We start from the raw sequence: 25,516 nt of genomic DNA, 5'->3' as shown, positions 1-25,516 counted from the left end.
CTCATAGCAGGCCACAAAGTTTCCCCAAAATTGTCTGAATCACGGACATTTCTGACCCAATTTCAGGTCAATAGTTGAGGATGAACCACACTCTTCAAGCTTGTGATCCGAGGTGACTCTGCCATTAAAAATTGATGCAGACTATTGCCATTTTCAAAGGTGTTTCTGGAATACTGACAGCATGTACATGTCAAAAACAGAATGGGTTTCATAGTATCCATCATGCACAGATTATTCAACTAGAATAACCACCATAGAAATTTAATATCAGGCTTGATCTTTGCACTCCAAAGGCATTTTCATTACATTAACATTATGGACATATCAATCTCAAAATGGGTTTCATAGTATTTATAATACAACGCTTCTCGGCAAGAATAATTACCACAGAAACTAAAAAAAAATAGCTTAAACTTTGCAGTCCAACAATTTTTCTAGAACATTATCATTAAGAACATATCAATACATGCATGACACACACTGTTGAACAACTAGCCACAAACCAGATTTTTTTGTAAAAGCAACATCATGGCATTATCTTGGAATGACAGTTCATCAAATCACTAATTATTCGACTATTCACATTCAAGAATTATCAGAAAAATAGTAAGGAGTGGGTCCTTACCTTGATTCTTCTAGTGTTTCTGTTGTACAACAGCTTCACACCAACGTAGTTGGTACTGGGGGTTATGGCTATGCAGGAAATTACAAGTCCATGTTAGGACCTTAGATATTGCTGTAAATATTTCAAGTGTCGGCTTGGCGCCACCGTCACCAGAAATATAACGAGCAAACAGGGTAGTCCACGACAAGAATGGGCAGAGCAGTGTTTGCAGCGACTAATGGAAGTTCCTGGATGAGAGCTGATCCAGATATGTGTCTCCTTCAGTAGGAGACTGTCATTGAAACTGGTCCAAAACCATTGCAGTGATATAAAGGATAACCCACACTCATAAGTCTACTTAGGCTACCAGCATTATTCATTAGCAATCAGATCTATACATGTGGTCACTGTAAGCATATTTATTGGAGGTTACCAGTTCAGGAGCAGCAACTTGGTATCATCTTAATATGATTAGACCATTTCTCCATGGATCACTATCATTAAGGAATGGACCAAATAGAGGTTAGTGCATATATACAAACTAATTCCCTATCTCACCAACAAGTATCGTCTTAATTGCAAGCAGTATTCAACTCATGACGCAGGAAAATCTTCCCATAATTTCTCCCAACAGAGATTTGGCAGAGCAACTGCTATGGAAGAGCTTTTATGATGGAGTTAACAAATCACAGACAAAGTCTTCAACAGAAATCTATCATTAGAGTCCTTTAGGGTCCTCTTGATATGACCATTCCATTCAAGGTGTAAATTGCAGAAAGCAGCACAAGAGAAATTTCAAAACATAGATCACCAGGTAACAGAAAATCAGATTGTCGACTTTTGCAGTTAAATGACAATCGGATCATGTAGAGTATGAAATCACCGATTGAAAGCTATAAACAGAGAAGGTAAGGCGATTTTCAAAATGGCCTTGTAATCGAACACTAGTGGAAAGGTTTTTAAGTAAATGAAATGCCACAGAGGGACCCAGGAATTGGATTACATAAGGGGCACCAGGTGCCGACTCCAAAAGTGTAATATCCCTGCTGCACTTGATACACACAAGATGTATTCGAAGCCGCCCCAGTAATCAAGAAATCGAGCAAGGACGATCACTCAGCAAACGTAAAAAGGATGAATCAAATGATATGCAGAAGAAACTAAAAAAAAAAAGAAATAAAAAAGGAGATGTGGGAGTCTGAGAATCCCATTTGATATTGCACAATGTGTGTGGATTGGTGTTTGCTATATGCAAACTGACACCACAGTAGTGCTTCTAAAGAGGTGATTAAACATGAAAAATAATACGCATAAAAAAAAAGAAGAAAAATCAAGAATAACAAAGAGAGAAGGGAGGGGAAAGACTTATCGTAGCCTTGTTGTTGGGACTCACTTAGGATGAATGCCTCCTGTATGCGGTGATAATATGAAGGGAGGTATTTACGATGGATTGAAGATGGAGTGTCTACAGTGGAGAGGTGAATCGTAGTTCAGGCTCCTCCAGGCGATCAGAAGAGAAAGTCTGATTTGCTTAACTCTGCTGCAGGGCTCTCAGATCGCTGGAGTTCTGAAGAAAGGAGTACCGACATTCTCTATACTCCTTTGGTTTGCTTGAAACCTCTGCAAAATGGAGTTTCCCTTCTTTTTCCTTCTTAAAGCTCCTTTCGAATCGTCAATCGAAGCAAGAGAGGGGTTTTCACTACTTCGTGAAAGAGGGGTGCGATGCTTGCTTCTGCTGAGATCTTGAACTCGTAGGTAGCCTCTTGCTTCAGCCGACAGGGGAAGTAAAAGGAGGATTAGAGACAAAGAATAAGGAAGATGTACGCAGAAAAGAGCAATGGTGGGGTGAAGCGCGGATCGTTCAGAAGATGTGCGATGGTAGGGTGAAGATGGATGAGGGAAAAGAGGCCTTTCGTGCCCCTTTTAAAGATGGAGAAGAAGGGTCTGTAGGTTTTGAAGTTGTTAGAGATGAGTAGAGGAGGAAGAAGGTGCACGATGGAGGGAGATCGGGAGCGAAAGGTAGGAGAGAGAAAGAAAGGGAGGGTTTGGAAAAGTTCGAGAAGGAGGGGAAGAAAGCTATTCGCAGGATTTTCTTTTATTTGAAATTCTAAAACGAGGCTCTTTTCCACATTTTTTCTAAAAAGGGTTTGGAGTAAAAAAAAAGTTCAAGCTAATACACATTTTTTTCCATTAAAAACTTATTCTTGAGAGAAATTCTAAAGATATGAGAAAATATGAGGAAGACCTGAGGATTTTCAAAGGATGGGATCCAGATGGGGTTCTGAAGTATTTTTAGAAAATATTTGTTTTGAAATTGTAAGGTTTTTCTGAAATGAGGTTTCTGGGAAATATCGGTTTGTTTTTTTGAAAATTAGGATTCTAGAGTGGATCCGGGCCCGCTTTGGATCAGAATATTGGGCCAGGAATGAAAATTGACTTCGGATTCCTGTGGATCTGATAAATGAATGGAATTTTTATTTAAAAAAAATTGACCCAATTATTCAGAAGATGAAAGTTAGGGGCAAAGGAATTTTTTTGGAATTTTTTGAAAATTTGGGGTGTTCACAAATATTCTCCTCGAATAAAACCTCATATCTTATTCGAGATGAACACGAATCTATTTGGACCATATCTGAACCCAGAAAATCCCATGATCTAGATCTATTCTGAACCCCTATAAATAGGGGGCAATCCCTATGATCAAAGAGGAAGGGAAGATGTCTAAGTGTTGACACTAAAAAGAACAAACACAAGATCATCGCTACCCACCTCTTCGTTCTTCCTCACTTGCTCGAATGTTCTACCTAAACAACTGCAAAAAATGCTTATTTTCCTATGGAAGTGTTGCCAAATGTACAAGAAAAACTATAAAGCTTAAAAACAAACCTAAGTATGAAAAAAATGTGTTTACTCTCTTTTCTTCCTTTTATTTATTTATTTTATTTATTTAGTTAATTTTATTAGTTTAGAGCAGATACTTACACACAATTTTTTTGTTTATTCACATCATCTGTTGTGTGAGTTGCGCTACGAAATCAAAAGGCGTGCTCCGGCTTTAACTTTCATTTGGCAAAGGGTGATTGAAGTTTGAACGACATCCCTAAAACTTTTAAAAATAAATTTTTGGGATTTAAAAGGTAAGTCTCAATATTTTTTATCAATAATTAAATATCATGCTACTAATTATTTTATAAAATTAAGTGATTATCTTGATTCAACACCTGAAACTCCACTATTTTGGTGTATTGTGAGTATTTATACCTCCATGGGGTATTCATTCACATATTTTATTTTACATTTTACCCCTGGCTTGTAGAGACGCCAACAACAGAGTCAAGGATTCATGTGACTTGCTATGATCGCAGTGTAACTGCTAAACACACGTGTGGTTGGACTACTAGCTTCTTTCAACTAAGCTTGAAAATCTCCTTAATTCACTGTGGATGAGGGAAAGCATCCACTGTCTTAAAGATTTTTTGAATTTTGAATTTTCATCCTCAGAGGGATCCTGAATCTTGGATTTTCATCCTCATAAGAAAAAATGGTCAAGACTACATAGTGTTGAGAATTATCCCTCATAGAGACTACTGAAAATCTTACAAGAATGGTGTTGACACTGGTTTACATTTGACCGACTCGTTCGTCCACCATTTCTCAATGTTACAAGTTCAAAATCATTAATGCAATTTTTCTTATCTTTTTTAGATCATATTCTCAATGCATGTCATTTTTACAATAAATACAACATGCTCAGAAATTTACAATAGTTACACTTCTATGTCAATACCCATAAAATTTTCCATGCTATGCAGTATGCATCAATATACATTTAAAAAAATAACCATGTTTGTAATACGAATGGCATGAATTTACAATTAAAGTATACATTTACTTCGTCACACATTTATGCATCACAACATGCATTTTAAATCATTTTAACATAAATGATTATAAAAAATGATGCAACATTTGTGTCAACACAAATTTTAACACATCATGTTATGTTTTTTCAATCATGAATGGATCTCAAACGAATTCCAGGGTTCTTAATTAGCACTCATGGCTCAACCGCAGTCTTACGTATGTATACTAATCTTAGCATATATATTATATATAAGTCTCATAAAATTATTTAATTAACTTAGGGTTATGAACCCATAATCCCTAAAAAAAATAGTGCTAGATATTTTCAATTATATTAAGAAAAATAGTGCATAAAAAACACACACACTTGACTTTCAGTAATTATAAGATGCATTGAGTGAAAGAAAAGAGAGAGCAAGAGATGGAAGAGGGGAATGTGGCCTTCGATGGGGGTTGTTTAGAAAAATCTAGGGTTCATTGGTTATCAGAAAGAGACAAGAACAAAAGATATTTTCATGCAAAAATTAAGAAGAATGTGGCTTATAATAACATTTGTGTGCTTAAAAAAGCATATGGTAGTTGAGTCTCTAGTCTGGTTGGGATAACAAAAGTGGAGGTCCATTTTTTTTGCAATTTGTTTTAGAAGGAAGATTGCTCGGGGACACATTGGGGGCATAGCTGACCTTAGTGTTTCTTTTAATGAAAATTATAATATGTTGAGAGAGGTAACCATACATGTAATACCCATGATTTTTTGGTTAAATAGTTAAATGAGATATAATAGAAATTCTAAAGCATATTTTATAATTTTGACTATATGGTTGCGTTCGTATCAAAATTTTGAAGAAAATGGTCTTCATTTCATCAAAATTGAAGTTAAAATGAGTTTGAAGCACACTCGACAAGTTCTTGGGGACATTTGACCAAAAAAGGTCAACCCTTAAAAAGAGGAGTTAACCCCTTGCTTGAAAATAATCCTCGATGGTTGACCCTATGTAAAGAGAGTCAACCCCCCTTTGGTATTTTGGTGTTGTAGGGCATAAGGGACCACTACTCCTTGCCGAGAAGAGTCGACCCTTGCGGTGTTGTGTAGTTGGTTGGACCATGTGGGTTGGAGTGGATCCGATCCACCTCAACTCATGTGAGTCACCTCACTTTCCCATCAATCGTAGCTCCCTTTTCCCTCATTCCCTTACCTATTGCTCCACCCTACCACACACAAACTCAGTTTGTGTTCACACCACCATCGCCCCTCTTTTGGTTTAGATTATGCCTATAAAAAGGGGTAGACTCCCCTCTCGTTCCAGACCCACCTCCTTATCCTCCTCTTTGTAGAACTCTCTCTCTCTCCTTGCCTATCTTCTCTGTTAGGAACATGCAAACAAAGGTTCACCCTCCCACTTCATGTTTCTCTCTATTTAAAAATGATCGAAGATCCTGCAAACACCACCTCCATTTCCAAGTAAAACTCCATTAGACTTGGAGTTGCAAACTGCATATAATCAATGTAGGTTTACCTTGATCAAGCATGTATACGTAGTTGTAGGATGTGTGAGCGATAGGCACTTTATGAAAGATGCTTTTTATATGGTTTACATATGAGAAACATTGCAAAAATATCTTATTTTTATATTATAAATATATATATGTTTTGAGAATCGATGCATGTTTATTTTAAATGAGCTTTACTCAGTTTCTTCGGAATAAACTGTTGTTTTACTATTTTATTGAGTTGTGAATGTTTACACAACTCATATGTTTGTTTGTATGAAGTTTCAATATTTGAAACTTGACAAAAACTGAGTTACAGAAAAGCTGAAAGTGCAAGAGTTGACTCTCTATATTAGCAGAGTCAACCCTTGTTGCTTTTCGTTCATGTTGTGAAGGCCAAAAGAGTCTACCCTTTATTTTTTGAGAGTCGACCCTCACGATGGCCTATGTACAAGCTCCTGATAACATAAGAGTCAACCCTCCAAAGGGATGAGTCGACCATTGCTGTGTGAGAAGTCAAAACCCTATGTTATTCCGTAGAGTCGCCTCTTGCTGAGAGAAGAGTCGATTCTTGCATAATAAAGAGTAGACTCTTGCTGAGAGAAGAATCAACTCTTGCAGAATAAGAGTCGACTCTTAGAGATTTTGAGTCGGTCCCTAGACTGTTTTGGTTGATTTTAAAACTCCATAATATTGTGAGTCGACCCACCTAGTCAAAGAGTCGGCCCCTGCTATGAAAATCACCATGTATGTGTGGTTTAGTTGCAGACTCTGATGAGTCAACCTTTCTGATGTTCTGTTCGGTTCTGACTCAAAAGAGTCGACACTTGTTAAAAGCGACTCGACTCATGGGAACCTGAGTTAGTTTTTTCTATTTTCTAAACTCGGCCAAGGTTGTCAAGCCAAGGATTCAGATGAATCACCCCGATAACAAGCCGAGAGATCTATTTTCACTATAACCTTGCATGGAATGCGTAGGTAAGTGCTTAGTGGTTCAATTTTTTATATTAAAATGAATGTGATAACACGATAACTGTTGGTATAAATAGAAATGTGATGTTTTACTACACGATATTGATATATGTAATGCATGAAACTGATTATATGCTTCGATCTGTAGCATGTGGATGAATGATATGCAAATGCATCATATGAAATTCATGCTTAAGAATGTTGTTGCTTATGTTTAAACTTAGTATTATGGCACGTGTGTGTCGTGCACATGAACTCTACACCGAAAGGAGACATAGTTCAAGCCCAAATAGGCGCTCTTGACCTTATGTATGGTCAACCAGACTAAGATTGCATTAGTGCCCCAAAGTGGTGGATGATAACCTTATAACATGTTTAAATCATACGTGCTTGTGCCTGGTAGAGGCTATTGCATCTACATAAGATCAATTATTGTTTAAAGCATGTATGACAAGAGAGCTAACCAAAGAATGTGAATGATTAATTCTCTTATAGCTTACAATAAGAGAGTAAGCCGCTACACTAGGCTCCGTGAAAATTTTAAGCACGAAAGTTTGCTTATTTAACCACGAAGATAGGGAATAACTACCACTTGTGGTGCATGGTGATAGTTAAAAGGTTTCAGTTGAAAGTGAATTCTAATATATCAAGTTGCAAGTGTTAGGGTTTTCTCTTGTTAAAGCACCCGTCACTCGAGAAAGGAAAGGATGTGCAAGGTCAAGGTAATGAGATACATAATGAGTAAATATACTACCTTGGGTCGAGCCTTTAGTCTAGTCTGCACTCTACTTGTAGAGTCTAAAGAAAGAAAGAAAAAAACATGTTGAGCATGTACGAAATCTTGACATGCATCATCTAAGAAAGAAATATAAATGAAAAAATTGTAAGCTACCCATATCATGATAGATGCTTGAGTTACTCTGGTAAGGTATGCATATATTGTAAAATTTGATACAATTATCTGGTGATATGCTATGAACTCTTGGTGAAATGTTTCTTGTATGCATGTACTATGCATGCATGTTTCGTTATTGTATTCTTACAAACTACAAGAAATGAATGGAAGGTCGAAGTGATTGTGGGATGCTGGGACACCGTCAAAGATCCAGTCATTTTCCCATCACGAGCATTGGATTTTGTAGTTATCATGTTGTAATACTTTTAGATCTGCAACACCCAGTTTGGGTATGCAGCATTTTGAATGAAATTGGTTTTCATGCTTCATTTAATATAATATTGTTTTGAGTGAAATCCTGCCTCAGGTTTCAAACCCAAGTCAAAAGAAGGTTTTCGTTGATTGTTCTTAAAGTAAAAAAGAAAAGTTTAAGAATTTTATCTATTTTTTTAAGGGTTGGATATCTGAGGGCGGTAGAATGCAAGAAGTGAAGGAAGCAATGTTTGACCTCAACGCTGTAGGGCCAGATGGATTTTCAGGTATATTTTATCAATGTTATTGGGACATTGTTGGCAGGCATGAGAGTAAGGCAATAATTAAGTTTTTTAAGTCATGGCAAAATCATGAGATGGATCAATTATACAAACATCATTTTGATCCCTAAGACTCGCGAGGCTATTCGATTATCTGAATTTCAGCCCATCAACTTATGCAGTTTTTTTATAAGATTATTTCTAAAATTATTGTGAATCATATGAGGCATGTGTTGTAGTGAATTATCTAGAAAAATCAAAGTGCTTTTCTCAAAGGCAAAAATATCCAGGAAAGAGTTTAATTGCACATGAAATGGTTGACACCATGGGTGGTAGGTAGTAAGAAGAGTTCGTGCGTAGTTAATACAGATTTGATGAAGGCATAAGATAGAGTAAATTGGGAATTCTTATGTTCATTTCTAAAATTCTTTGGTTTTGCAAAAAGTTGGATTGACTGGATTATGGAGTGTGTTACTACTACTACTACTGGGTTTTCCATGGTGAATATGGGAGTAGGTTGTAAAAGTGGAATTCTGCTTTTATCCTTGGGCCTGTTTGGAATCTTGGAACTGGGATGGGCGTTTATGCATTTGGTGTTCCCAAGGCAAAATCTTGGTCGAACGCTCATGGTGGTCCTGTTTGGAATCTCGGCGTTAAGGTGGGCGTTATACATTTGGGATGGGAAATGAGGCCCTTTCTTTTTTTATTTACATCAAACGATGGATTTGGCAGCTACCCATCCCAAACAAGCCAGAGTGACATGACCCAGAGAATCCCTTCTATCCTTGAGGGGCATCACTGTCGGCTTGTCTGGAAACAGCAGTTGGTGCAGGTTCAAGTTCAAATTTCAATGGCATCACTTATCCCCTGCTAGCTTTATCAACCATGAAAAAGTTATGCTTTTAACGGTATTGAAAACTTAGGTGTGCTTTTTATTATCACCTAAAATTTTGAGGTTATGTTATTTGAAAATTTTCTTAAAAAAGAAAAAGCATGGGAACAAGATCAGTTGATTGGGTCATGTCACTAGGAGCGATCCTGATTCACGATGTGGTCCAAGAGCAGGCGACCAACGTCAAGACCCACCAACCAGACCCAAGCCAATGGGGGCCTAAAAAAGGCTGGAGCACCCGAGCCAAGTAACCAACCAAACCCGTGGGTAGGTTCGACTTCACCGCCGCAGGTGGCTCCTATACAGTACACGCCTTGGGGATTTGAACCGAGGAGCTGATTCTCGTGTATAGAGAGAGAGAGAGAGTGAGTGAGTGAGAGAGAGAGTGAGAAAGATGGGGAGCTCCAACGCCGGCGGCGGTCGGGAGGGGATCTCTAGCGACGCCGGCGGCGATGCCTCAGAGGACGCGCCCGTCTTCTCGGAAGGCGAGAAGGTCCTCGCCTACCACGGCCCCCGCATCTACGAGGCCAAGGTTACACGCCCTCTTCCTTCGCTTCTATCTAGGGTTTCGTGTTTCCCTTAATTGCATCTCTCTCTCTCTCTCCGTTTCCCCCTACCTCTCTCTGATTCGTATGTCGGGATATGGAAATTCTTGGTACTGTGATCTGGGACTTGTTGAATTATTTCGTGTAGACGTTAGGGTTCGGTTGGGGGTGGGGGGCGGGATCTTATATCCGGCGAAACTGAAGCTCGGCGATCGGGTTGTTGGTCGCCTCCGAGGATCTGTTCGGCTGGACGACGCGTTTCGGTCAAGGTTCTTTTGTATTTGCGAACTGCAATCGGCGTGATTGAATGCTTTTGAGGTTTCAGGGACTCAAGCGCCGGTTGAGTTGATGTCTTAAGCGCGAGAGCGAGGAGTTGGATGAAAGAAACCGTCGTGTTTTCGTGATAAGTTGATGAATCCCGTTGGTTGGTTGATGGTGGTTTGAAGTAATTAAACAGTGTGGATCGATCAACGGGGCGTGAACTCTGATGCCTGTCTGTCTACATCAGCTTATTGGTTTGAATTGTTCTACATTAGCGTACCTGGGCCGCAGAGTCACCAGGAGACTCGGATTTTATCGGTTGCCTTGGGTACCATGACTTAGAACGGGAATGCATGTCTTTTATCTTTGTTTATATCCCATGTGTTACTTCTACTACAGCTATGTGTTATTCATTCATATGCACATTCTTCTTCTTCTTATTGCCTACAATTAAAAAATTCAGATACGTGTATCGTTCATTCAAGTTCCACATCATTCAGGCTGTAAACGTAAAAGGGATTCATTACAAGTAGAATCAACATAAATGCGGAGAAACATGCAGCTCAAGGCTTGTCACTGAAATAGAAAAAGTTGTTTAGCATGAACCATCGAAGAACCTCACTAAGTTACTAAATGCAGGGAAATACATAAAAGAAAAGGGCGGCCATGGTCCAAGAAACATTGAATTCCCATGTCCTTCACTCTATGTTATTCCATTTATTTGATTCCCTAATAGTTGTCATTGTTGCTTTCTGTATTTGCCCTATTGAATTTGAGAATGGAAAGATAGGGAGGTAGCAGAATACAGAAGATGAAAGGGCAGAGGAGAGGGATGGTCACAAGAGACAAATGAGCTTTAGGTCATACTATTGTAATAATCCCATTTCGATCTGTCCACGTGAATGTACATGCCTTATATCAGCTCAAAACCAGAAAGACTAAACTGCCCTGCGTGCTTTACATGATAACCTCTTGCAAGAAAGGAGGCGGGTAAAGACTAAAAGTGTCCTCCCGACCTGGCGCTTCAAGTTGCAGGAAGTTGTTGGACACGCCAAACTTCGTCATCAGACTATAGGTTCTTGGTCCTCAACCACTTACATCTAAGAATAACTGCTGGTTAACTTTCTGACATCGCATGTGGAGCACAAGACTGATAACGGACAGTGCAATTAACTTTGTTTGTTATTTTATGGTTAACAGGTGTACCGTGTATCTGCAACAACTTCTCTGTCATAAAGTAACTCAATAGGGTTCTCCATTGTCAGTCTTAATCTGCAATCCTTTGTTAATGGCGCTATACTCCACCTTGCCGAATCTATCAGATGGTGCTGATTACCTTGAAAAAGTTACTTGTAGGCATGCACGTATGCATGTATTTTCAGACTTGGTGAATGACACTTATTGCACATAATGTCTGTGTAAGCTGAGATTCACCCATCCCTTTTCCACTACTCATTGGATAACTTCCTCCAACAACTCTCTATTTCTTCCCATGGCCTGATTTGTGTGAAGTGTGTATGGATTTTGCACCAAACACTCACTAAGTATAAAGTGCATGCTTCAAGAAACTAAGATTGCTATCTGTAATGACACACCTGTGCCTAGAAAGTGACAAAGAACATACAAAATCTTAACTTTGGTTGCTTGACTTGAATATTCCTTTAACCTTTGAGGTCATAGGATGCGATTTCCAATCTCCTTTTGCGCTTATGATTTGTAATATTTGTCTGGATTTTTCAGATCACATAAGCTAAGGTCCTTCATAGGGAATTTGTACTTGCAACACGACAAATAAGTAATCACATACTAAAATTCAAAATTCATTATTCTCGTGTGATGAAAATGTTAAAAATAACACCATATGAGAAAAGGGAAAAAGAATGAACAACTAAATCATCTGACTTTTGCAAAAGAAAGCAATTTCTAAGAGTATTTGGAGGGCCCATTGCTCATTTTAGATGGTTTTCCGATGCATTTTATCCTGACAATTTTAAAAGTCCCATTGAATTTGCTAGTAATTGTGTGTTAAATAAGACACGTACAAAATTACAAATATTGAAAGAATTCCCTAATTGGCATGTTTAAGAACAAACTAATAATTATTGTTGTACTACCATGCTGCATCATTCTTAATTAAGTTTCAACCTTATGATTTTCACTAGTTTGGTACATCCTATGACGTATGCATGCCATTCTTCAGTGGACTATCATGATGTAGAACTTTTTGTCACTTTATGAGATATAAGTACCAACAGTTAGATCAACGAGGACTTTATAAGCCTGACTGAATATCCTGATTATCTCACCAAGTTTGGCTTATCATAACTTGCAACTAGGTGAGCATGTAGTCAGAATGTTTAGGTTAGTATGGAATATAGGTGGTGATTTATTTGAAAATCATTCCATAATACTTGATCAAGTCAAGATTCCTGGAATTGCAAATCACTATTATAGAACATGTATGTCACTACATGTAAGAAACATGGTGTACTAATTGTATTCATGTGAAAAAGCAAATCTGGCATGAATTACAACTGTCTTTAAGGACGGGGAAAAGGTTTGCAAGCTCACATAATTGCTAACTGGTTTAAGGACTTTTGAGTTCTATGTCTGTGCAAAGTCTATAAAATGGTAGATTTTTCTTCCATTCACGGTCAACCTTTTTTTTTCAGTTCTTTGAGTTTTCACATATTTGTGCAGTTTATTCTTATCTTTGTTGTGGCTGATTGAATTTTTAATTGGGTTAGTTTTATGATTTAATGCATTTATCTATTTTCTATGGCTAGGTTCAAAAAGTAGAGATTCGGAGCAAGGAATGGAAGTATTTTGTCCATTACCATGTAAGTTTCGCCTTCGTTGTTGCTTGGGATGGCCTCTCTTTTCCCCTGTGGTCACGGGGTTGATGTCCCCATTAGGTTGACTGTCTTCTTATGTATCAAATTGTTCTGATTTTTTTAACTTTCCCCTCTGGGTGAAAGGAGTATTTTTGAGAGCGTATATTGAGTTATTGTCTCCTATATTTGAATGTAATATGTGTTTCTTCATTTTGCAGGGCTGGAACAAAAAGTGAGTAACCTTTGGTTGCTTTCTAGATGCTGTGGTATTCCTGCCCTACATGCATTTTCTGTTAATTGTATCACGCCAGGCTGCATATTTGCTAGTGGTGATGCTTCTGGTTACTGTCTTTGGCATCATTTAATAACCATTCTTGATCTAGCGTGAGATGAATCATTCAATGCTGTTGTCGCTTGAATGGGATTTTGTTTTACCATAGCAAATTGTTGTGGGATAAACAAATTGTAATGTATGATGTCTAGGTATGTAGCATGCTATATTTAATGGAATAGTAAACATGCTAACTCCTTTTTTTGGGCTTAATGAAGTTAGTGCTGTTGGCAATGAACCATCCTAGATGGAGAGATGGTTGGTTCAGATACATTTTGTGCTTTACACAAACTAGTCTTCGATACATTATCAGTTTAGTTGGAACTCTGTAGCCCCAGGACTTCCTAGTCACCAGGCCCCTAAAAGCCTAGTCAGTGCCTAAGCATCTACTAAGGAGTTAGTGGGGGGAAGATGAAGAAGAAGAAGGTTAGGAAGAGGAAAAATAAAAATAAGAGGGTCTGGGAAGAGGAAGAAGAAGAAGGTTGGGAAAGAGGAATAAGAAGAGGAGAGAGAGAGGGTGGTTGTGGTTTGAGGGTACCTATGTCACACATATACTCCATTTTAACTCCGGTTCCATATCCCCTTATATACAAGTCATAGTGGAAACTTTCTAAAAATTGTTGTATCCATGTGTCCGCAGCCATATCCATGGGACATACTTACTCTTTTGTCTTTTTGTTTGTTAAGAAAAAGGATCAGAATGGTCCTTACTGTTTATATATATATATAGATATACCAAAATACCTGATAGGGGTATTTTGGTCTTTTCACTACATAATTGATATTGTATGTAATTTATGTAGATTTTTCTTTTTTTCCTTTTTTGTATCTCATTTTGGGACCATTGGGAGCCCCACCTAAATAGAAGTTGGGGTCCCCAACGGTCTTTAATATGACCGTTGGGGCTCCCCAACGTCTATTAAGGGGAGCCCCAATGGCCCCTCTTTGTGCTCTGCTTTTTGTATATAAAGGGGGACTTTCCCCTTCATGTAAAGTATGAGTTCTCTCACGTTCTCTCCTTAATAATATTCATTTTTTTTGCCTTTTGGCATTCACCCCATAGTGGGTTTGTGTATTTTGCACATTAAGTGCTTGTGATATTTGGTTCTTTATTGAGCTTTTGTATTTTTGCATATCTCGTTACATAGTATCAAAGCCAACTGAGTTCTTTGTAATCTTGAAGGTTTCTTCTTAAGATCCTTGTAAGTTTTTTCTCATCTCTACCTTCTTCATCATGGAGCACGACTCAAGAGTAAGAGTAGAGCTATCCTTCAAGCTCAATGGTTCAAATTATTTGATGTGGGCGTCGGCTATGGAAAACCATTCGTGGAAAAAAACTATGGAGTTTCGTGATGGGGACCACTCTTGAACCAATATTAAAGCTCACCAAGGTCGAATGTGGTGTTGAAAAAGCTCTTGATGGTGAGAATCACATTAAAGCAATTAATAAGCATCAAACAAAGGTAGAGGATTGGGAAAGTAACCACGCCAAAATTTTGGCGTGGTTCATGAACAACGTTAACATAAAGATTTGTGCCAACATTGCTAAGTTTAGAAGAGCCAATAAAACTTGTTCTTTCTTAAGGGTAAGTATACCCAAAAGGATCTAGCTAGACAATTTTTTTGTCAAGAAAAGATTAGATCCACTAAACAAGATGACATGAGTGTTCAAGATTATTTTAATGCCTTGTCTTCCCTTTGGGATGAACTTGCTCTTCTTGAGCCCAAGTGGGTGGCTCCGGAAGATATTGAATTGAGAAGAAAATAAATTGAAAAAGAACATTTCTTTTAATTTCTTCACGGTTTTAGACCGAAGTTTGAACAAGGGCATCCCTTCTTCATAGAAGCAAAACCGTACCTATTGAAGATGCCCTTGCCGAAGTATGCCAAGAGGAAACTTGTCTTAGTATGACTCATAAAAGTGATGAGATCTTGGCTGTTACTCGGCGATGATCCAATGTTAAGCCCTATAGGCCTCCCCACTTTGCCAAAAATAATTTTTTTAGAAAGCGTGTTATTTGTCACTATTGTAATGAACAGGGACATTAAACCAGTTTGTCCTAAGCTTAAAGGAAAGGTGGCCGCGGTTGGTGAAAATGTTCCAAATAAAGAATTGAACAACAATGGAGGAGACATTAAAGATACTCTAAATTAAATCTCAGAGGCACTTCAACATCTTCTTAAGTGTTCTTATACTTCTAGTGCCGCCATCGCAACCTCCTCATCTCCTCCAGGTATGTGGATTTTGGACTCCGGTGCTTCTTTTCATATGACACCACATCAAAACATCCTTTCTAATGTCTACTCCAACCTTACAACATTTTACGTGAAAGAAGATGAAGTCCACAACTGAAACTTCAAATGAATATCACAAAGGATCTTTCTCAATGAACAAAAGACACTCAACAACCAAAATGCTCAAAGAAGTGCACACAAAAAGAGGCAAAAATAATATTTCATTCAAGTGAGATGAAACCCACACAAAAAAGTGAGTTTACAAGGGGGTTTTACCCCATATATATAATGCTCACAAGAGGGAGTCAGGAGGGAGTTGTTGGACTCCCAACGACTCTATTAAGAGCCGTTGGGGGTCCGACAACTCTCAAGTAAAGGTGCTTTTTGACTTTGGTCAAAAAGCACATGTTACTAAAGAGGTCTAAAAAAGTCTAAAAAACAGAAATAAAACTTAACCTAACCTAATTACTATCTAACTAGAATATAACTAACTGTATTACATTACATTTTAACACTCCCCCTCAAACCTACGGTTGAATAATCGAAAGTTTGTCCAAGAGAAAGTGAAATCGAGGAGCAGCGAGAGGTTTGGTAAAGAAATCTGTCAGTTGATATTCTAAGGAAACATATGTTAGATCAATGGTGCATGTAGGAACTCCTCTCGTACGTAGTGACAATCCATTTCAATATGCTTGGTGCGTTCATGAAATGTTCGGTTGCTTGCAATGTAAATAGAACTTTTGTTGTCGCAGCATAGTCTTGATGCTCCTGTACTTTCAACACCCATGTCATGAAGCAAACGCCTTAGCCAGACTACCTCCATAGTGGTTGTAGTCATCGCTCTGTATTCAGCTTTAGTTGACGAGAGAGAAACTTTTTGTTGCTTCTTACACCTCCACAAAATCAATGATTCACCTAAAAACACATAGCAATCAGTAGTTGTGTGTCCATCGTTGGGATCATCTCCCCAATTTGCATCAGTATAAACAATTAAATCAAAGGAGGAAGAAACAGACAAAAAAAGTCCTAAAAAATTTGAAGTTTTGATATATCGAATAATGCGTAAAACAACTCCTATATGAACAATGGTGGGAGCATGTTGAAATTGACTCGCTGTATGAACGACATGTGCAATATCAGGTCTTGTAATAGAGAGGTAAGACAGTGCTCCAACAAGTTGTCTGTAGGGAGTTGGATTTTCAAGTAATTCTCCATCATCAATCTTTATTTTGATGTTGACAACTTCAGGAGTGTCAACCTGTTTTTCGTCCGTGATACTAGACCTGTCAACAATATCCAAGGCAAATTTAGACTGAGTTAGTAAATAGCCTCTGGAAGAATAAGCAACTTCTATACCAATTTTTTTTTAAGAAACCCAAATCACTCATTTTGAAATGTGTTTTGAGAATTTTGTTAATGTTATCAACTCCCTGTTTGTCACTTACAGTGATGATCATGTATTCTACATAAAGAAGATGAATGATGATACCTGCATTAGATTTCTTAACAAACAATGCTGTGCCAGTAAGACAATTAAAAACTAAAATCAATCATAACTTGGCTAAATTTATCACACCAAGCCTTTGGGGCTTGCTTAAGTCCATATAAAGCTTTGTTTAATCGAAGAGCCTTTCTTTTGGGAACAGTAATACCAGGTGGTGGTTCCATATATATTTCTTCAATTAAGTTTCCATTGATGAATTTTTAACATCTATTTGGTATATATGCCCTTTCTTTGAAGATGCTAGAGCTATCAAGATCCTAACTATGGTCATTCTTGCAACCAGAGCAAATGTTTCTTCATAGTCTATTCCGTATTCTTGGAAATATCCTTTGACAACTAAACAAGCTTTAAACCTTTCAAAAGTGCCATTACTCTTGGTTTTTACTTTGTACACCCACCTACATCCGTTAGGTTTTTTTTCCTGATGGAAGATCTTGGATAGTCCAAGTATTTACTTTTTCTAGGGCTCTTAACTCTACTGACATTGCTTCGACCCATTCAGATTGTTCTTTTGTTGTATCATAGGTAGAGGGTTCTACATAGGAGTGTATCAAAGCAATATAAGCTTGATACTTTGGTGAAAAAGACTCGTATGACACAATTTTTTCGGGAACTTTAGAGACTCTCGATGACTTCCTAATGGATACTTGTTCATGTTCTTTAATGTATTTTTCGAGAGCACAGGGTTTCTCTAAATTACCTCGCCTAGAGGTACTGAATGCAATCAGAAGGGTCACTAAAAGCTTTTGAATTTGTTATATCAAATTGTTCTTCTGAACTTTTTGCTAGATCATCTTCAACAATTTTTGGAACTAGATCCAATAGAAAAGAATATTCATCTATTTCTTTAGAATTCATATTTTCAAAAAATCTTTCATTTTTTAGGAAGGATACATTCCTTGAAACATATAATTTTCTTGTTTTGAGATCAAAGCATCTATAGCCTTTTTGATGACTTGCATACCCTAAAAAGGCACATGAAATAGCACGAGGAGAGAATTTATCATTTTTGTTTGAAAAAGCAAAACATTTGCACCCAAAAACTCTTAACCTAGAGTAATCTGGGATTTGTTTAAAAAGTTTTTCAATAGGAGATATATGGTTTAAGGAAGATGATGGCATCCTGTTGATAAGGTAAACTGTGGTTAACGTGGCTTCGACCCAAAAAACCTTTGGTACTTGATGTGTAATAAGTAAGGTTCTTGTTGTTTCTATGATGTGCCTATGCTTTCTTTCTGCTAACCCGTTTTGTTGAGGGGTATAGGGGCATGATTTTTGATGTATAATGCCATGCAAGTTTAAGTAATCCTTAAATTCTTTAGACAAAAATTCTTTGATTTTTAATTAACTGATGAAATATTTGAAAGTGTGAAAAGACTTCAGATTTGTGTTTAAGAAAATAAATCCAAGTGTGTCTTGTGAAATCATCTAAAAAAATTACATAATAAATAAAGCCACCTTTTGAGCTAATAGGTGTGGGGCCCTATACATCTGAATGTATTAACTCTAGTGGTCGAGAAGAGACAAAGGTTCTTGCTTGAAACGATAGTCTTTTTATTTTTCTCTGAATACATTTTTCACTTTTAAAATTCTCAAAATTACAATTTTTTTCCATCTTTGGAAATAACTGGAGCTTGGATACACTAGGATGTCCAAGTCTCTTGTGCCATAAGTCCAAGTCAACCTTTTGAACATTACAACACAATGTATTCTTAGGTATGTCCAAAAAATCCATGTAGTACAAACCTCCTTCTCTATGGCCTTCCCTAATCAGCTTCCCTGACTGGTGATCCTGCCCTCGACATTCACGAGAGGAGAAAAAATATTATATCCATGGTCAGTTAATTGTGAAACAGATAAAAGATTTAAATTGAGTTTTGGAATATATCTAACTTGTGGAATGTAAAACCTTTTTGAGTTTTTGAAATCTCCTACTCCTTTAATTTCAAGAGATGTTCCATCAGCAATAAACACGTCTGACCCATTTGAGTTATGACATTTAGATAAGACATTAATATTTGGAGTCATATGAAAAGAAGCACCTGAGTCAAGAAGCCAAAGAGATTTACCTGGATCTGAGGTACTAATAGAAGATACTGAGTGGTTGAAGTGCCTCAACCAGTTGTGCTAGAGACATGCTTTCAATGAAAGATTCATTGGATTCTTGCGGAGGTCCGACAAAGGCAACCTTCTTTTCATATGGTTTCTTCAGCTTTGGACAGTAAGTTTTTACATGTCCTGGCTCACGACAGTAGTAACAAATTACTTTTCTCTTCTCAAAATTATTTTCGGCATTCGTTCTTCAATAATTTGGAGGTTTGTAAGTGCGAACATGATTCCTTGGTCTAGATACGGCTAAAACTGAGTCATCATCATTTTTTGCAATTCTACTTTTGAGCCGATTTTCCTCCATGCTCAATTCTTCTATAGTATGTTGAAAAGAAGGAACCTTTTATCGATGAAGAAGAATGGACTTGGTAGGTTCAAAATCCAATCTTAGTTCATTGAAAAATTGAAAAAAGTGCTCAGCATTCATTTGATTTTGGCGGAGTTCGATGTCTTGTGGGCAATGCCACTTTGGTTCGAGAAGATCCAACTCTTTCCCTAATTCGGACAAGCTATTGTAGTATTCTCTAATGCTTTTGTCCCCTTGAACAATATTTCGAACTTGATGTTGTAGATTGAACACATGTGCAATGTCTTTAATAGAATACATTATCTTAGGATAGTCCTAAGCGCCATTTGCATGTTCAAACTTTGCAAGACTTGAACATTTTTTTATATCCACGCTACTTATAAGCCAAAACATAATCTTGGTGTGACTCATTCTCCATTCTTTCCATTTTTTCTCATAAGCAGTAATGACTTTAGTTTTTTCTACCTCCGTTAGAGGTATTTCTTTTTCTCCTTCGATCTTTGTGAGGATTAGTTTAGGTTCCAAGTCGGTTCCATCTACTAATCCCCGCAACCCCTTTCCCCATATAAGGTGCTTCATAATCGAAGCCCATGTGACGTAATTAGAATCATTGAGCTTGATGGGTTTAACTGTGACATTATCACTGTCATCCATTTTACAAGGTTTAATAGGGAGAGAAAAAAAGGAAAAGAACAATAAGAGTAGAGAAAAGGGATATACTCTACCACAAATGATAGATACGAGTACACCCTTATATATATTTGAAAAAGAACGTCTCTTCTTCTCCAAAGCTTGAGTGGCACACTTTTCAATGCAACGAGACAAAAACTTGATCACAACCTTTGCTCTGATACCATGAAAGAAGATGAAGTCCACAACCAAAACTTCAAATGAATATCACAAAGGATCTTTCTCAATGAACAAAACACACTCAACAACCAAAATGCTCAAAGGAGTGCACACAAAAAAGAGGCAAAAATAAAATTTCATTCAAGTGGGATGAAACCCACACCAAAAAGTGATTTTACAAGGAGGTTTTACCCCATATATATAATGCTCACAAGAGGGAGTCAGGAGGGAGTTGTTGGACTCTCAACGACTCTTAATAGAGCCGTTGGGGGTCCAACAACTCTCAAGTATGGTAAAAAAGCGCATGTTACTAAAGAGGTCTAAAAAAGTCTAAAAAACAGAAATAAAACCTAACCTAACCTAATTACAATCTAACTATCTAACTAGAATATAACTAACTGTATTACATTACATTTTAACATTACGTTTCAACGGTAGATGAGACTTCTTTAAAAATTGAAAACATTGGAACACTTGATTTAAAACATTCTCAAGATTTTTTTTTTCCAAAATTAAGGGTGGTTTTAAAACTCAATTTAAACTTATTTTCGGTCTCTCAAATTATCGATCATGGTTGCAAACTCTCTTTCTCACCTAAAGATTGTATTGTGCAGGATCTCCAGTCAGAAAAGCTGATTGGGCAAGGCCATAGGAATGACGATCTATATTTTATGGATTTTTTACTCTACCATCCAAGTTATTTTGTAATTTTATAAACTTCAAAAGTATAGAAGTTTGACACAAGAGACTTGGCCATCCAAATTTTTCAAAGATGTCTCTTTTCTCCTTTTTGGGAAATTCTTGTAATGAAAAAGTTATGATTGGTAAAGATTGCATCTTTGGTAAAAAAGTTATTTCATTTCCTCAACGAAGTTTTATCTCTACACGTCCGTTTGAATTGATTCATTCCGATGTTTGGGGTCCCTCTCCTATCATATCTAAGGAAGTTTTTTCATATTATGTAATTTTTGTGGATGCTTTCACTAGATACACATGGATCTACTTTCTAAATTGAAAATCCGATGTATTTTCCGTCTTTAAGGAATTTCATGCAATAGTTAAGAATCAATTTCTAAGTAATCTGTCTATTTTAAGATCGGATTTGAGAGGAGAATATATGTCAAATGAATTTCAAACTTATTTATGACAAAATGAGATTTGTCATTAAAGATCTTGTCCTAAGACACCGCAACAAAATGGTCTTGGGGAAAGAAAACATGGGCATATAATAGAAACAACTAGAACTCTTTTAATTTTTAAAAATATTTCAAAATCATTTTGGGTCGAAGCTGCTTTAACTTCAACATATCTAATTAGTAGAACTCATTCGTCATCTTTAAAAAATCTTTTAACAATGAAAGAAATGATTGACATGAAAGTGTAGATGAACATGTAACAAATAATACTCAAGTTTATACTAGAAGAAGTGAAAATCATCATCCATGTGCTTTTGACAATTTTTCTCAAAACATGTCTTTGGAAGAATCTTCTTAAAGAAGGTCAAGTCGTATCTCTAAAGCACCAAATAGTTTTGTATCTTATGAATCTTTTTTCCCACATTTTAAAGTTTGTTTATTAGCTCTTCACTCTTTTTATGAACCATCCCATTATAATGATGCCAAACAATATGCACATTGGAATGAAGCTATGAAACATAAACTTAATGCACTTAAGAAAGCTCAAACTTGAAAATTTGTTAATTCTCCTCAAGGAAAGAAACCCATAAGATGTAGATGGGTTTTTAAGGTAAAAATGAAAAGTGATGGCTCCTTAGAAAGATATAAGGTTAGATTGGTAGCCAAAGGATATACTCAAGAATATGGGGTAGATTATGATGAGACGTTTGCCTCGGTAGCTCGAATGACAAGTGTTCGAGTCCTTATTGCATTTGATTTTATTAAAAAATGGCATATTTATCAACTTGATGATCTTAGTGAAGAGGTTTATATGGATTCTCCTCTTGGCATGAATTTAAATGAAAAAGTTTTGAAACTAAAGAAAATATTATATGGTCTTAAACAAGCTATCAAAGCTTGGTATGATAAATTTAGTAATGTATTAATTAATTTGGGTTTTGTTTCTTGCTATACTGACATTGCTTTCTTTGTTAAGAAAATAAGTGATTCTATTGTAATTCTTCTTCTTTATGTTGATGATATGATCAACACAGAAAGTGACAAAGAGGGAGTAAATAACATCAAGTCTATACTAAAGAAAACTTTTAATATGTTTGACTTGGATTTTCTGAGGTATTTTTTAGGTATTGAGGTGGCTTATTCACATAGAGAATACATTCTATCTCAACTGAAGTTGGCTGTAAACATTTGTGCTAAGCCGAAGATTTTAGATGATAAGAAAATAGAAACTCTCGAAGTTATAAATGCCAAATTAAGACTTGAAGATGGTGTTCTACTTGATAATCCTACTCCTTATCGACAATTAATTGGATCTCTTATCTATTTGTCCATCATCCGACCGGATATTGCTCATGTTGTCCATGCATTAAGCCGGTTTCAACATGCTCCTACGACAATTCATATGGCAGTTGTCATGAGAATTGTGCGATACATCAAGAATACTATCTCAAAAGGTCTTTTCTTATCCTCTTCTTCATCTTTTGATTTAACTGCTTATACTGATGTAGATTGGGGATATAATCCCAATGATCGAATCTCTACTACTGGTTTTTATATTTTCTTAGGGGATTCTCTTATTTCTTGGAGGTGAAAGAAGCAGCAAAAAATATCATTGTCATCAATAGAAGTTGAATATCGCGCCATGACAACTACAACCATGGAGATTGTTTGGCTTAGAAGCCTTCTTTGTGATATGGGGATCATCATCTCAACTCTTTCAAAGATGTGATGTGATAACAAAAGTGCGATATACAATGCAAGCAATCGTACCTTCCATGAGCGCACCAAGCATATTGAAATGGACTATCACTATGTTCGAGATGAATTTCTAAGAGGAACGATTACATTGCCTTATGTCATATCAGAATATCAGTTGGTTGACTTCTTCACCAAGGCGCTTCCAATTTCTCGCTTTTTGTTTCTCCTTGGCAAACTTTCGGTTTTCTCCTCGTAAAGTTTGAGGAGGGGGTGTTAAAATATATATATATATATATATATATATATATATATAATGTCTTTTTTCATTATTATTAATTTTTTTTATCTCATTTTGGGACCATTGGGGCCCCCACCTAAATAGACGTTGGGGCTCCCCAACGTCTATCAGGGGGAGCCCCAATGGCTCCTCTTTGTGCTCTCCTTTTTGTATATAAAGGGGACTTCCCCCCTCATGTAAAGTATGAGTTTTCTCACATTCTCTCTTTAATAATATTCATTTTTTTTGCCTTTAAGCATTCACCCCATAGTGGGTGTGTATTTTGCACATTAAGTGCTTGTGATATTCGGTTCTTTATTGAGCTTTTGTATTTTCGCATATCTCATTACACTTACTGATCAGTCATGCCTAGTCAGTCAACTAGCAAGCCTGCGACTAGGTGCAGGCTTTTGCCTAGGTGGGCTAGGCGCCTAGTTATGAGTCCTTAAAGGCCTTATGCTTAATTTTTCTTTATATTACTGAATGGTTTGTCCAATCTCTAGATCCAATTTTAATGGCTAGTTCATGGATGATCCCATTGCTTATTTTAAATCTTTCTTATTTTGTCTTGGGTCAAATAATCATCTCAATCTATAAAAGAAGATGAAGTTTTTGCGACTTTTTCATATTTATTTGTATAAATAGAATCATTTTGCTAACCCATCTTATTTTTTCTTCAAAATTATGCTTTCTTTTAACATTATTCTAAAGAGAAAACCTTTCCTTTTTTATCCATTCATAAGAGGGGAATTTCAATCTGCAGACTATGGCTGTTATCTGGAGATAGATAACTTATCATCTCAAATTATGCTAGTTGTTTTTTAATGATGCCATCCGTATTTTCTGTCCACTATTTTCAAGGTTTATGGATGAAGTGAAGTTATTATGCTAGCTTTGTGTTAACAGGAATGTTATTTAGACCATTAGTTTAGGTAATCCACTCTTTGAAATAGATGCTCTTATGTTTGATACTTTGATATTCAACAGCTGGGATGAATGGGTTACCTCCGATCGATTGATGAAGTTTAATGATGAGAATGTTCGGAAGCAGCGTGCATTGTTAAAAAAACAGGGTGTTGAGAAGAACCCCAAGCCAGGTCGGACAACACAAATGAAGCCCAAGACTTCAACAGGTTTGTGTGATATTTTATTTACCCTTCTGTTCATTTGTTTTCATGAATCTCTCAACAAGCCAACCATGAAGGTGTTAAGACACTTCAATCTATGTACAGTTGATGTTAAGGCATTTCATTCTGTTGGGCAATGACTTTTCATGATATATATGGATTACATACAACTATCTGATGGTGAACGGAAAGTTGCACACGCAGCACATGTACTAAATATGGCTATTATTAACATTTTTGCACTGATGTTGTTATTGATAGCAACAACAGCTACTATAATTATTATTATTTTGAAATGTCATTCTGTTGGGTACCGATTGCATCTTGAACCTGTACACCATGATTATGTTTGGTATTTACTCTTTCTTTGGGATCTCCAGATGCTAAAGCAGACAAAGAGGATCAAAGGAACTATGGTGAGTGGGCATGTTTTTTTATCTGAAGGTCGGAATGTTAAATCTATTACATCCTTTTGTCCTTTTCTGTAGCCTGTGGGATTGTTTTGCTTAAGTGAATATGGTTTTCCCCTTAAAATCAGAATGTTTAATCTATTGCACTTTTTTTTGGTTTTCTTTAGACTGGTGGATTATTTTACTTCAGCATTCAGTTTAAAGTTTCTGCTTTGTGATGATTTTTCTTCAGTTTTGCATTTACCTGTATCCATTGGCTAAAAGCTTATTTACTGTTTAATATTACAAGATCAAGTTCACAGTTTCCTTGTCACTTATGACACTATTCTGACGGTTTAGTTCATTATGGTCTTGGCTTTCTAGGATTAAAATTTTATATCGTCTAGTGATCAAAGTAATGTTTGGATGCATACTCGTATAAAAGAAGCTTAATATGGATAAATATTTGTGACTTCTGTTGGAAATTGCCAAGCCGTGGACATGTGGGTCTCTATTTAATTGCATGTGCTTGTAAAATTGTCTTCAATGAGACAATAGGCATACAAGCACTAGATCCTCACAAGAGATGTGCACAAAAGGAACTCAAAGAACACTTGAACTAATATGCACAAAGGCATAAAACAACATAAACATGCACAAAGG

The 25,516-nt window shown here is 36.7% G+C and overlaps 1 protein-coding gene across 1 annotated transcript in view; it reads left to right on the top strand.

The window, feature by feature from the left end:
• The first annotated feature begins 9,613 nt into the window (after positions 1-9,613).
• The window catches only part of LOC149838845 (protein MRG1-like), a 48,363-nt gene continuing 32,460 nt past the window's right edge, over positions 9,614-25,516 (top strand). Inside the window, exons 1-5 of the mRNA XM_090006834.1 lie at positions 9,614-9,783; positions 12,844-12,897; positions 13,110-13,123; positions 24,325-24,470; positions 24,845-24,880. Coding sequence (XP_089862960.1) covers positions 9,646-9,783; positions 12,844-12,897; positions 13,110-13,123; positions 24,325-24,470; positions 24,845-24,880 — 388 coding nt within the window. The 5' untranslated portion in view covers positions 9,614-9,645. The remainder of the gene's footprint in view (positions 9,784-12,843; positions 12,898-13,109; positions 13,124-24,324; positions 24,471-24,844; positions 24,881-25,516) is intronic.

Source organism: Nuphar pumila, chromosome 5 (genome assembly GCF_984573655.1).
Source record: "Nuphar pumila chromosome 5, dmNupPumi1.hap1.1, whole genome shotgun sequence".
Lineage (NCBI taxonomy): Eukaryota > Viridiplantae > Streptophyta > Magnoliopsida > Nymphaeales > Nymphaeaceae > Nuphar > Nuphar pumila.
This window is presented reverse-complemented; position numbering and strand designations above follow the sequence as displayed.